At 54.3% G+C, this 14,191-nt stretch overlaps 1 protein-coding gene across 5 annotated transcripts in view; it reads left to right on the forward strand.

Moving 5' to 3' along the window:
• PRIMA1 (proline rich membrane anchor 1) overlaps nt 1-11,257 on the forward strand; it is a 68,705-nt gene extending 57,448 nt beyond the window's left edge. For 2 of the 5 annotated variants that reach the window (XR_011491776.1, XR_011491777.1), the window contains 2 exons: nt 4,552-4,711; nt 8,091-8,178. Coding sequence is in view for 3 of the 5 variants with exons in the window: in XM_020875994.2 (XP_020731653.2) it covers nt 945-1,173 (229 nt within the window). In the remaining 2 variants the exon portion in view is untranslated. Of the gene's footprint in view, nt 1-944; nt 1,324-4,551; nt 4,712-8,090 lie in introns of those variants that run through there. The other 3 variants (XM_020875994.2, XM_070477911.1, XM_070477912.1) reach the window with 2 other exon arrangements.
• The last annotated feature ends 2,934 nt before the right edge of the window (nt 11,258-14,191 follow it).

Below are 14,191 nucleotides of genomic sequence, written 5' to 3' on the forward strand. Positions count from 1 at the left end.
CCCCTGGCCTCACTGCCCACACTTCTGCGAGGACACGTGGGTGTTAATCAGACCCACCCCCCACCCTACCCCCAACAGTTCAGTCACTCAGTCGTGTCAAACCCTTTGCTACCCCATGGACTGCAGCACGCCAGGCCTCCCTGTCCATCACCAATTTCCAGAGTTTACTCAAACTCATGCCCACTGAGTCGGTGATGCCATCCAACCATTTCATCCTCTGTCGTCCCCTTCTCCTCCCGCCTTCAATCTTTCCCAGCATCAGGGTCTTTTCAAATGAGTCAGCTCTTCGCATCAGGTGGCCAAAGTATTGGAGTTTCAGCTTCAACATCAGACCTTCCAAAGAACACTCGGGACTGATCTCCTTTAGGATGGACTGGTTGGAGCTCCATGCAGTCCAAGGGACTCTCAAGAGTCTTCTCCAGCACCACAGTTCAAAAGCATCAATTCTTCGGTGCTCAGCTTTCTTCACAGTCCAACTCTCCCATCCATACATGACCACTGGAAAAACCATAGCCTTGACTAGACGGACCTTTGTTGACAAAGTAATATCATTGCAATGGGAGAGTCGTGTCTGGAGGGAAGACCAGGGCTCTGTGAGCAGGGAGGAGGAAGCTTGTCCACGGTGAGACAAAGACAAGCTCCAAGGTGCACGGTGCCCACTGCCTGGGTAGGAGGGCCAGGGAGCACCCCACAGGCATAAGGACTCCCAAGACTGAGGCCGCTGTCCTAGGTGGGTTTGTGGCCTCCACCCTTCATGCGGAGAAGAGGCCCGTGTGGCCGAGACATGGCCCCACCCCTCCCAGGCCCCTCCCTGGAGCCATCCCCACTCCCCAGGCGCAGGAAGAGTGCCCCGCCTCCTTTGGCCGCGCACAGCGTGGGTCTTGCACCCTCTACCATCGATTAGCCATTAAGTCACTTGACAGCCATTTCCTTCTAATTTACAGGGTATTGGCTGAAAGACCAATAAAAGGATGTGGAACAGTTTGGCAGACCCTGCAGGCCGCTAATTGCAGACAACGAGCAAGCCTGAGGCTCCTGGGAGCAAGCGGCAGTGTGTGCGCGTGCCCGAGTGTTTCCGGGCACGCGTGTCAGCTTTTTGTGGTCGAATTGCTTCCAGTAGAACAGGCACTTTTGAACACCCAGGTCTGCTCGACCGGCCTTAGGACCCACTGACTGGCACAGACTGCTCACACGAATTTATTGAGCACCTACTGTGTGCTGGGGCCTAGACTAGGCATTGGGGATGTAGTGATAAACAAGACTGGGTTCCTGTTCACCACCTCCTACTGGGGAAAGCAGATCAAACATATACACACCAGCAAATGAACTGTTTTAAAAGGCTATGAGTGCTATGGAGAGGGAAAAAAAAGAACCTCAGGGTAATGGGGGAGAGGAAGTGAAGGGGGTGAAAGCGAGGTTGCTTTCTCCATCCCAAGTGTCAGTAGTGTCATGCATGCCCCTTGAGGGGTCTTTATGGTTGGAAAGTATGGTTAGGGCTTTGAATGTTCATTATCACTTTTTAATTCAATTTTTATTTTACTAAAGCAATATATGCAAGTAACTAAAAAAGTAAAATGAGTCTCAGCCTATTAAGAAAACCAGCAGCCCCCGATTGTCCCTCTTTCTTCCCCAAATCACTTTCGTAAGAGGCAACCACTATTTAAAAAATATTAATTTACTTATTATTTGGCGGTGTCAGGTCTCAGTTGTGGCATGTGGTCTCTCCAGGTATGGCCTGGGTTTAATTGCTCCATGGCAGGTGGGATTGTATTTCCCCAATCAGGGATTGAACCCACGTCCCCTGCATTGCAAGGTGAATTCTTAACCACTGAACCACCAGGGAAGTTCCAAAGGCAACCACTTTTGAGTGTTAGTTGTTTCTCCTGGTATTTCCCTAAGTGATATGGATACTCTACATTTTCTGTTAATTCTAAACATTATCCACTGATTTTTCACTATAGAAGGTACAAGATTTAGAAACCTAATACTACTCTGAAATGTATAATACAAAACTCCTGCCCTCTTCCCAACTCCTTCCTCTAGGAACCTCCAGTGAGGGGATCAATGACCACCCAAGGTCCCCTCTGTGTGACAATGTATAAATATTGTTCACAGCTGAGTCATGTAGTGTACTATGGTTAGTTTCCTTCTCTGGAGTTAGCAGTGCCTTCTCCCAATATGGTCAGATGCGTCAGGTGATCAATTTGTCAGTTCCGTGTTTGTCTTGGAGATTCCGTCCTCCTCTGCAGGTGGATGGTAGCTCTCTGGGCTTGATCTGCAGCCATTGGGCTATCGTTGTCTTCAGCAGCTTTCCAAGCCTCCCCTCTGCGAAACTGTCACACTCAGCTCTCTCCCTCTCCGTCTCCACTCCAGTTCTTGGTTTCTTCAGCTTGACTCCATCATGGAAGATTTTTCCAAGATCTTCCCTGAATCACAGACTCAATAGCAGATCAGTCAGTGAAGTTACTTTTCTTTTTAGGATTTACATTATTTTGGGAGCTTTGGGGTGGCCCAGCAGAGGGTTAGCTCTTCTTGAGTGTGTGAAAGTTGAGAAGCTGTGGTTCCCCGGGCAGCTGGGAGGCTGTGGAGGAGGGCAAGAGAGATCCCTGTGTTGTCTGAGCCGCAATAAGCCCCCATGGTCATAGGGGGGGAGCTGTGGCTCAGGTCGCAGAGGTTTCCAGCCTTCCTCTCTCATTCTTTGAGGATTCAGGGAGCTGCCCTCCTGGTCCAGCTGAGTCCTTACTGCTCACTCAAGACCCAGCTCAAACACACCTCCTCAGTCATGGTGCCCTGGGCTGGGGTGGATTTTTCTTTCTCACCAGGTTCTCTGAGTTGTAGCTCTCCCTGGATTTGTGTTTCTGCTCTCTGCTCTAGGTCAGTTAAAAACATTTGGTGTTTGCATGTTCGTGTGCTCGAGTGTGTGAGTGTCTCTGCACACAGACACGCACACACACACGTTAGAGGGGGAAGCTGCCATCGTGTCTCGCCCATGTTGTCTCTCTCCGCCACCGCGCCTGGCATGTACCTGGCAGGTAGTAACTCTTCCATGACTTTCCGTGTCGTGAATGGAAGCTTGTTTGTGTAGATTTGAGAAATTCCACCTTTAAAACTGACTCAGACAGTAAAGAATCTACCTGCAATGCAGGAAATCCAGGATTGATCCCTAGGTTGGGAAGATTTCCTGGAGAAGGAAATGGCAACCCACCAGTATTCTTGCCTGGAGAATCCCATAGGCAGAAGAGCCTGGCGGGCTACAGTCCATGGGGTCGCAAAATTTGGACATGAGTGAGCAACTAACATCCCTCTCCAAGGGTCCTGCGTGCTGTGATAGGTGATGAAATCCCCTCCCAGCAGTAGGAGGCCTGTTGCAGGGCCAGTTGCTCTGTCTGCCTCGGATCCTCTGTGCAGTGGGGCCATGGAGCCCAGTGCTGGCAGATGGGAGACTCAGACAAGTCTCTGCTTCTTAGACCTTTTTATCCCCAAGAAACTCCATTCTCTTGGAACTCAGCTTTCCAGATACACTGGGTCAAGGTCATGGGGTAGGGTAAAGGGATAAATAGCAATTCCTCATACAAGGAGTCCTCGATGGCTCCCCTGCACTCAAAATAAGATCCAGAGGCCTTGTCCTGCCAGCCGGGTCCCAAGAAGGACCCGGTCCCAGAACCTCCGCAGCACCATCTTTCAACAGGCTCAGCAGACATGGCTGAACATGGAAACCCTGGGCAGGGGTGGGGGCAGGGGCAGTGAACATAGGGGGCTTGACTGAGTGTGGGGCTGTTCATAGCCACATGCCTGGCTCATCTTCCCTGGTGATGGCAGAGGATTTGGGGCGAGAAATGGGGTGCTGCTTCTCATTGTCAGGGGATGCCCTCAGTGGCCCAGAAAGGCTTTTTGTTTGTTTGTTTGTTTCTAGACCCAGATTTGGAGAAGTCTGCGGTGTACAGAGGCATCTCATGATGGAATTCTGTGTATGTGAGCGTGCATGGATGTGTGTGTGTGTGTACGTGCATATGTATGCATGTGTGTATAGGCATGTATGAGTGTATATGTGCATGCATGTGTGGATGTGTGTTATTGAATGTGTATATGGGCATGGATGTGTGTGTGGTATGATGTGGTATATGTGTATGTGTGTGTGCTGGGGATGGGCCATGGGGAGAATAAATACCTTTGGGAGAGGAAGTCTGAGACCTTTAACCTCACGTCGCTTAGAACAGACCCTCCATGGGCTTCGGGACATAGGAAACGAGCCAGCAGCCTCCACTCTCAGGGTCTCAGAGCTGTTCTTTGCCTCCAGCTCCCCCCACCCCCCACAGAGCGGGGGCTGAGGGGGGAACCCATCACAGCGCTGTCAGCAGGAACCGGAAGGGGGTCCTGGCTCTCCCTACCCAGGCATTCTGCTGGCGGTGAGCCGTCAGGGCCGCCCTCCAAGCAGAGGACATGGGGATCCCAGGGTGGGAGTTTTCTCAAGGTGGGAGACCCTGCCCTGTGACATATGGGAATTGGACATGGAGCCAAGGAAAATCTCACTTCCCTTTTCCTTGGTTTTAGGAACCAGGCCATGTAGGCAGCCGTGTGTGCCCAGCTTTTCCTGCACCCAGGCAGAAGGGCCTTTCTCTGGTTTAGCAGGAACCAGAGGTGGCTCACAGGGGGCCGGGCTGGGTCCCCACCAGCCCCCCAGCACTCAGGAGCCCCCCGGGGCGCACACTAGGTAGGAAGTCTCTGCAGACTGGAGACCACTGGCAACAGGAGCAGCTCTGCGCTGACCCCTTTCCAGCTGTATCATACTGAGAACTAACATGCACTTATGGAGCACTTACTTTGAGGGGCTTGACATGCATTAACATATTTAATCCTCCCCATAGGTCTATGAAATGGACCCCGTTATTGTGCCCATTTTATAGACCAGGAAACCGAGGCATGGTGAGGTTAAGTGACTTATCCAAGGTCACACAGCTAGAAGGTGGGAGAGCTGGGTTTAGTGAGCAGACATCTGCTTCCCAGCCCTTCCGCAGCGTCACCCTGAAGTGCTGTGCTGACAGAGAGGTTGGGGATGGGGGTAGGTGTTCAAGGCAGAGCGTTGTCCTGCTGTAGGTAAAACTCCAGTGTCCACCAGGCTCCAGTGAATCATGGAAGGGCTTCGGGGAGTGGGCTGGGACAGCAGCCCAGGGAGCAGAGTGGCTGACAACTCAGCTCCATGGGGGAGGGGAGCAGACCAAGTGTGCTTCTCAGGAGAGCCCTTGGGACAGCCCATTCTCCCCTCGCCACGCCCAGGCTCTTGGACTGCTCCTGAGAGGTGCTGCACTAGCCAAAAGTTGTCCTCTTTGCTGGATGGAGACCCCACTGAGACCCCCTTTCCTGTCTGGGAAGCTGGCTGAGCCATTGAGAAGGCCCTGGGACTCTCTCCTGGTCCTGACCCCAGTGTCCCTCCAGCCACCGTCCCCTCCACCCAAGTCCTAGGAATGGGGGTCTCGCAGCAGCAGCCTGGCTTTAGAAATGTCCCTTCTCCTCATGGAGGAAGGAATCCTGCTCATTTCCTACCCCCTCCCTAAAAAGGGCTGAACTCTGTGCCCTCCAGGCTCTACCCATCTCCCTTTAAGTTCCAGGACCCCTTCATCTTGGCATTATCTACCCTCAAAGGCCCTTAAGCCTCATCTCCCCTGTCCTTACCCATTTCAGTTGACTTTTCAGACCTAGCCCAAGACGGAATATTTATTAGGGAGAAAAGCAGAAAAATCTTTGGGCCCAGAGATTTTTGGGGGGAGAGGGGGCAGAGATTTTTGACCTTATTTTCTGGAATTCTGATTCTGATGAAATCCCTCTGTATTGATGATAAATTTAGGAATGTCGGTTAAGTCCCTCAAGGGCCTCGTGTTGGGGGCCACACAGGATCTCACTGTAAGAAAGTGCACCCCCAACCCCCAATTTTCAGGTCATGTAGAACTCACTGAGTCAGAATCAAGCCCACAGAGCAAGGTCAGAAGTGCTTGAGGCCCCTGGAAAGGGATAGGAGGGAGGGAGGAAGGGGTAAGAGAAACAGAGGGAGAAAGGCCTGGGGGAGAGGGAGACTCAGAGCCTGTCATTTCCAGGAGCCCATCACAAACAAGGCAACTCTTCTGAGCCTTTTCTGAGTTCTAGAAAGTGTCTGTGAGCATCTATAGAAATGGGGTTTGGGGGACCCTAGAACACAGGATGTGCTGGGTTAAAGCAAAATGAGACAGGCTTCTGGGAGCAGAGTCTTGAGAACTTAGGGGAATCTCCAAGAGGAGGGTGGAGGAGGGCCTTCCCAAGGTGATTGGACTACAGGGCCCATTTGGGGATGGAGGGTGCGGGAGGTCCCCTTTATCATCAGTAGCAGCAGAATGGTGATTCAGTAGAAAGATGTTTGGATCAAGACATGGTAGGAGTGAGTGGTGCTCCAAGCCCCAGTACATACTGGTGGGTGGGGTATGGAGTGGTCACTGGGCAAGTCACAGCTCTCCCAAAGCCTCAGCTTCCCTATGAAATGAATCTTGCAACTTCAGGCCTGGCTTCTTCAGGGGACCATTGTGAGAGGGGACAAGAGTGTGGCTGCTCATCATGTTGCCTCTGAACAGGCCTGATAGTCCTGTCCCCCTGAAACTACTGATAACCACCTCACAGACCCTCCCTCCCCTAAACTAATCGCCAACAACCTTATCCCATAGTCATCAAGCTGTCTGCCTACCGGTCCTCCCGCTGGGTTTGGGGAGGCGCTAGGGACATTTGAGAAGGCAGAAGCAATCAATCCCTAGGCTTTCAACGATGACCTAAACATTCAGTTTAGACAACACACAATGAAAGCCAGTTCAGGCTCAGCCCCAATGTTTTTGGGGATACAGGAGGTGACTGAGCTGCCACCTCTTGGGCCTCAGGTCCACCCAGGAGACAGCAGGATTGTGCCATGGGGTCGGGCTACACAGCATGTATGGTGTGGACCCATCAGGAGGCTGTGGTCACTCAGGCCTGGGGCTGGGAGCTGAAGTCCTCCTGAATGACCAAGAGAGGAGGTAGGATCTGAGCCAGGCCAGAAAGCAGTGCTGTGAATTCAGAGTCTCAGCAAGTGAGCACAAGCCTTCTCGAGGTTTCCCTCCTAGCCTTCCCCATGCCCAGTGTGCCTAGGAGGAATGGCTCCTGGGGTTAAAGGGCCTTTGGAATGAGCTTCCAGTGATGCAACGTGAAGTGTTTGAGAACCATGGGTGTGCACTGATTTAGTTTGGACATTCACCATCACTGTCACCACTGTCTCCCTCTCTGCCATCACCATGATGATCACTGCCATCCACCACACCACCATTTCTGTTACTGCCGTCATCACCACCATCCACCACCATCACCATCACTATCAACACCACCATCCACTCCACCACCAGCATCACCATCACTATCAACACCACCATCCACTCCACCACCAGCATCACCATCACTATCAACACCACCATCCACTCCACCACCAGCATTACCATCACTGTCATCACCGCCATCAACTCTACCATCATCACCACCGCCACCTCCATTACTGTCACCACCAGCTCCGCTCACCATCACCACTGCCTTTACCATTGATGCCACCGGCCCCATCATCTCCATCCCCACCCCATCCACCGCCATGAGCAGCAACAGCGCTACCACCACCCACTTCATCACATTTTCCTCTTGCCTTTGACCTCCCAGAGATAAGACTACAAAGCCCAACCACGAGCACCTCACCTCTTTTAACCCTCTGCACCCCAAATATTCATCTTCATGTCTATTTGCTCATATCAAAGAGATCAACCAAAGGCTGACCAGATAGCATACCAAGCTGAGCATACATCGTGGTTTGTCCAGAACAGTTCCAAGTCACACCTATTTTCCCTGCTTTGTTATTCACTATGTCCTATTGCCTGACACAGTATATGGTCACCCTATAACATAAGACCACAAGGGCTAGCACCCCAAGGATGCTGACCTGGACCAGAGCCTGGTGGGGTGACTGGGAGGGTAAGATACACCCCAACCAGCCGCTGATAACTAATGGATGTCCCTGCCTCCCCCTCCTTTGCCTTCCCCACTCCTCCACCTGCCCCCAGGAAACCCCTGAGAAAAGAGGAGAACGGCACTGGCGTTGCTGAGTACCCTATGACTTCCTCGCAGAGCAGCAAAGGGGTGGACGCGAACAGCGCCATGGTGTGAGTCCGTAGGCCCTGGACTGCTGGCCAGAGGGACACCTTGGTGGCACTGGTGGACGTGGGAAAGCGGGTGGACACGAGCTGACACTGGGCTTGCCCAGGACTTCATCGCCTTGCAGGCTTCGAGCCTCCCAAAGAAGAAAGCCTCCTTTGCCCAGCCTCGCCCCTTGGTCAGCCCACGGCGTGGATGCTGCGGACACCAGGCTGAGCCAGGCTCACCGGCGGGCGGCCTCCAGGGTAGCGCTGCCATCTGAGGCCCCGTGTCTCTTCCTCCTCTTGTGTCTGATCCACGGACAGCCCCCCGGCTGGTGCCTAAAGCACACACCCTGAGAAGGCCGGGAGCCTGTCTGCCGGGGCGAAGAGGTGCCCCCGCCCCTTTCGCCTAAAGGAGACCTCCCCTCCCCACCAGGAAGCCCGCCTGCTTCTTCCCTGACCACGCCATTCCCAACAGAAGCCATGGGCGCAGCCACGAGACGTCCCCGTTCAAAGGTGCTCCCACCCATCTTCCCGCTGCCCCATCATTGTCTCAGTCTTCAGGGCCTGCCTTCTCCCTCCCATCTCCATCACACCCAGGGCCCCTGGCTCCTGACTCCCCGCCACGGGGGGCTGTGCGCCCCACCTGCGGAGTCCGGACTGAGCCGAGGAGCCCGGTCACACCCCCGGGTGGGGTCTGACCGTCCAGGGCAAAACAACGCCCCGAACCCCAGGTCTGGGGCCCTGGAAGGACGGGGGCCACTACACCTGTCCTCAGACTCACTCCCACATCTGAACCTCAGAGGAGCCGACACTTCCCTGTGAGCCAGGCCCTGCCTGCCCCCCCGGCAGAGGCCACCCCCGTGCCAAACCCACCATCGGCGCTCCGGCCTGGACCCACCGGCCTGATGCTGGGCCCCTGAACACTCCCTGAGGCCTGGTACTCAGAGCCTCTCCGGAGAGCCCCAGGCCTGCCGTCATCCCGAGGGAGCCCGCATGCTTCTATGGGCGCCTTGAATGTCCCCTGTGCTCTGAAAGTGCTGAGTCCTCCGGAGTGGTTGGTGGACGAAGGGAAGGAAAGGAGATGGGAAGAGAGGGACCCTCTAGGCCTGGTGACCCCCATCTAACTGGCCAAGTGACCCCCACCTGCCAGCCTGTTTCGCCAGCAGCCAGTCACCCTGTGGGCACATCACTGCCCACAGCAGCCTTGCGGTTTTGCACTCCCGGAGGGCTGGGAGAACACTGCTGGGGCCCTGGCTCCCTCACCCTCCACGCACTTGCTGAGAGGAACCCATCACAGCCAGGGGCTCCGCTCTCTGGCTATGTAGGGTCCGAGCCGGGGACCCTGCCTGCCTCCCAGACCACAAGTGTCAGTTGTTCTCTGGAGGGCGTTTGGGCCACAGGTGAGACTCACATCCAGGGGAGACTGACATACTGAAAACCAATCCCCGTTTGGGCTGAACCTTGAAACATCCATCGCCCGGGAGCCCTGGTGCCCACGGAGGCGTCTGTGTGCCGAGAGCAGGGGAGAAGGTGAACGCGCCGTGACCTTGGCCCAGGTCCTGTCGCCAGGTCAGTGGGTGCAGGCTGAGGCCAGGCCCCGGGCAGAGCGTCCCAGGGAGGCTCTTCCCCCTCTCAGTGCTCCCCGCGTGAGGACTGGCTTGGCTCTGGACCGGCTTCTGTTCTCCCTGTGTGCCTTAGCGCGGGGCCCCCGTGGCCTTCCTCCCTGCCCCACCCAGTAGGTACTTGACGGTTCGTGCCCTCCACTTGCCAAGGATGCTGAGCTGAGTGACAAGCAGGCCAGAGGCTGTAGGCCCCTCAGCAGGACAGACCCCGTCCCAGCGTGCTTTCCTCACTGCCTGTGGCTCCTGCTGATCCCCTGCCCGTCCCCTGAGCAGACACCCAGGCAGGACCCCAGCCCGACGCACACACTTTCCTGGTCCAGGAGTGATGGGAGAGCATCTGTGACCAGAGGGAAGAATCCTGGCTGAGTGGTCGTGGAGTCCTGGGCAGTCAGTCTGGGGGGGACATGGAAGGAAGCAGGGCACACTCCAGCTTTTGCAAAAGCCTGTTGATCCCACCTTCCGCAGCCTGGGCTTAAACCTGAGTGGCTCAGATTTTGCAATTAACTTAATCCTCCAGCCCCAGCCAGGCTCCCCATCAGGATCCCCAGAAAACCATCAGTCCTTCACTCTGGAGCCAGTATCCACTTCCCTGGGGACACACAGCCCAGGCTCCGTGAAAAGCTAACGTTTGCACATAAATTCCCCCAGATTGGGTTTGTCAAATCTCTTCTCGCCCAGTTAGTGAAAACTAAGAAAAGACCCCAGTTTTTAAAAGAGAATTCACTTGAGAACAAACCCAGAACCGGCCATTTGGAAGACAGCCCTCACGGGTGCAGGGAGAGAGCCCCCCGTGGATTTTCAGCTTAAGCAACAGAAGATCCATAAAACCACCCAGCCTGGTATTTGAACTTAAACTTAAATTTCAGGCATATATCTTCAGCCCTTAAACACGGACCAATCCTCAGGCTACTCTGAACCTTTGAGAACGACAGGCACATTCCTTTTCTGCATTTTCTCAAATAGATATTTTTCGACCGTCTCCTGTCAAGCCCAGCTTTAGAATGGCATATAGGATCTTCCAGAGGTTTCAGGTGTTCCTTAGATGCTTCTAAAGCAAGTTTTGGAAGAAAGACTAATAGCTGTAAAAATAGACATATATATTATATATAGTTATATATATTTAAAGAGATATCTATCTATATATATATAATTACAGTACTCTCTGAATCTGTACAAAGTATGATTTCAACAGCCCAGGTAGTGTGCGATATCTAATGCATGAATGTAAATACCCTGAGACCTGCCTTCCTCACGGTTGCTGAGAGCGCACGGGAAGATGGCTCCTGTTCCCAGTTCTGTCTCAATGGACCAATACACACGTCGGTGCCCTCCTGTCCACCAACGAGCCTCTGATGTCGACTCTGTTCTGAGATGTTGTGTAGGAAGCAGGACAGGCAGCGTGAGGGGTGGGCTACATGCTACTTAGAGGAAGAAAGCACCATGCCTTTTTATTTTCAATAAAAATATACTTATAAAGATGGCTGTCTGTTGCCATTTGTGGTGGGGGCTTGGCCGGGGGCAGAGTGGGAAGGAGAGGGCAGACAGTGCACAGGTGTGGTCCTCCCTTGAAGCTCTGCTGCAGACCCGGGTACCTTGGACACCTGGCTGGTCTTGGTCCCTTGCCTGCCTGGTTTCTATATGATTTCATCATAATTCCCCGAGGTCGGCATTTATGGGGATTCCAAGGCAGTCAGCTTTTCCCTCACCCCAGATCGAGCCACCTTGATCCTTGACTCAATCAAGAGGAGGCTGGTCAACCATCCTAGTTCACCTGGGACTGGGAGGTTTTCCTAAAACGTCAAACCTTTGGTGCTGAAACTGGAAAAGCGCCAGGCAGCTTGGATGAGCCAGTCACTCTTATTTGACAAGTCCTAATGAGAATCATGGGGGGCAAGAACCCGCGGCCCACGCTGGAGGGGAGATGGCTAGAGCTGTGGCCAGTGGCGGGGCTCCTGCTATGTCCACCCCCGGTCCGGACCTCGGCCCCCACTGGTCTGCAGCGCCTCCTCACCCAGCTGCTCAGCACTGTGGCGGCCCGCCCTGTGCCCCCAGGCAGATGGGTCCCAGCCCTGCAGGAGCAGTCCTCTTTCCCCGGGTTTTTGGAGGGAAGGGGTTCCTCTCTGATTGTCAGGGTGAGATGGAGAGAGACTGCAGCCTCATCGGTTTTATCTGAGGGCTGAGGCAACAGTTTGGAGACAGCCAAGGTCACGCAGACACAGACAGTGGGTGGGGCTGGGTTTGCACACAGACGCGACTGTCTCAGCACACAGCCACCGGACATGATGGAGGGAACCCCGGCCCAGACTATCTCCCCACAGGTGGGGTGTCGCAGGGCCCCATCACCTGGGTCCCCACGGCTTCAGAGTCAGCTCCACAGAGGCAGTTGGGAGGGCTCTGTGTGCCCAGAGTTGGGGGGTCAGAGTGCTCTCCAACCCGACAGCTCAGGGGGATGTCGGCTCCGCACGGGGTCTCAGGAGGAAAGGGCCCATGTCTCAGGCACCTGGGATCAGAGCAGAGCAGGGAATCCATGGAGGTCCCCTCTGAGAGCCAGGAGGTCGTCATCTCAGTGGTACCCCTGGAATTCCACGAGCTGTCATTTGCTGAAACCCAACACAGGTCCTGGCATACACTGGGCCTGCAGTGGCCAGTGGCCATCACTGAGATCATTGTCACTGCTGTCGTTAATAGAAAACTGCCATCTGGGCCACACCAAGAGCTCCTCTACCCACAGGTGGCCCACTCGGGTCCCCCCTGGTAGAGATCCGGTGGAACACTTCAGGCCTCGTCCCGGTGGCCCTGCGCTCCAGCCTGGTAGAATTTATGGGAGCAAACCCCGAGGCCAACCACCCAGGAGGCAGGCGACACCAGGCCTGTGTGCAAGGCACTGCCAACTCCTGCAGGTGCCCGGGCAGGGAGTGGAGGGTGGGGGTGGCAGCAGGAAACAGGGCCAGCCTGGGAGAGGGGGCGGGAAGGGGCCGAGGACCGGGGCTGGGGAGCTGTCAGCACAGAGAGGCAGAGTCCCCTGCCACGTCCCGTCTCCACTCGCATCTCTGGGGCTTTTTGCTGAGATTCCAGCTCCAGAGACCACCATGGCAAACAGCAGCATATGCTCTGCCCACCTGCCGGCTTCATGCCCACACATGAGCCTCCCACCTCCTGCTTGGGGTCCTGCTGCTGCCACCCTGGTGTGAGACACAGTGGGATCCACATGCCCCCCGGGGGGCCCCCCGGAGGTGTGCTGGAATGACTGCCCCTGACCAAGGGAGAATGGCCATTCTTCCTTCTCCACAATACCGCACTGAGACACAGCGAGTGTGGCATCTCGGTGAGCGGGAGTGACCAGTGGCACTTGATTCCAGGCGGTGGCCTCCCTAAGGCCTCATCCTGGGGCATACACACACACCCCACCTGACTAGTGACCAGCCCCACTGGACACTCACTTTCCTCCTCCACTCTCCCCTGCCCCCCACCCCACCCCCAGGCAATAAATATCTTCAAGTTCCCCTACCCCTTTCACCCAATTTGTTGCTGCTGCTGTTGTTCAGACACTAAGACATGTTTGACTCTTTGCAATCCCATGGACTGTAGCATGCCAGCCTTCCTTGTCCTTCACTATCTCCGATTTTGCTCAGACTCATGTCCATTGAGTGGGTGATGCCATCCAACCATCTCATCCTCTGTCGTCCCCTTCTCCTCCTGCCTTCAATCTTTCCAAGCATCAAATAAGTTGGCTCTTCACATCAGCTGGCCAAAATATTAGAGCTTCAGCTTCAGCATCAGTCCTTCCAATGAATATTCAGGGCTGATTTCTTTTAGGGTTGACTGGCTTGATCTCCTTGCTATCCAAGGGACTCTCAAGAGTCTTCTCCAGCACCACAATCCAAAAGCATCAATTCTTCAGTGCTCAGCCTTCTTTATGCTTCAACTCTCATATCCATACATGACTACTGGAAAACCATAGCTATGACTGTACGGACCTTTGTCAGCAAAGTGATGTCTTTGCTTTTAATATGCGATCTAGGTTTGTGGTAAAGAATCTGCCTGCAATACTGAACACCCGGGTTCCATCTCTGGGTTGAGGAGATCCCTTGGAGAAGGAAATGGCTACCTACTCCAGGGTTCTTGCCTAGAGAATTCGTGGACAGAAGAGCCTGGCGGCTACAGTCCATGGGGTCATAAAGAGCCGGACACAACTGAGCGATTAACACTTTCATCTTCACTAGGTTTGTCCTAACTTGCCTTCCAAAGAGCAAGTGATTTTATTTTTTTTTTCCATTTACTTTTATTAGTTGGAGGCTAATTACTTTACAACATTGCAGTGGTTTTTGTCATACATTGACATGAATTAACCATGGATTTACATGTATTCCCCATCCCGGTCCCCCCTCCCACCTCCCTCTCCAC

This window comes from Odocoileus virginianus, chromosome 16, assembly GCF_023699985.2.
Source record: "Odocoileus virginianus isolate 20LAN1187 ecotype Illinois chromosome 16, Ovbor_1.2, whole genome shotgun sequence".
Taxonomy (NCBI): domain Eukaryota; kingdom Metazoa; phylum Chordata; class Mammalia; order Artiodactyla; family Cervidae; genus Odocoileus; species Odocoileus virginianus.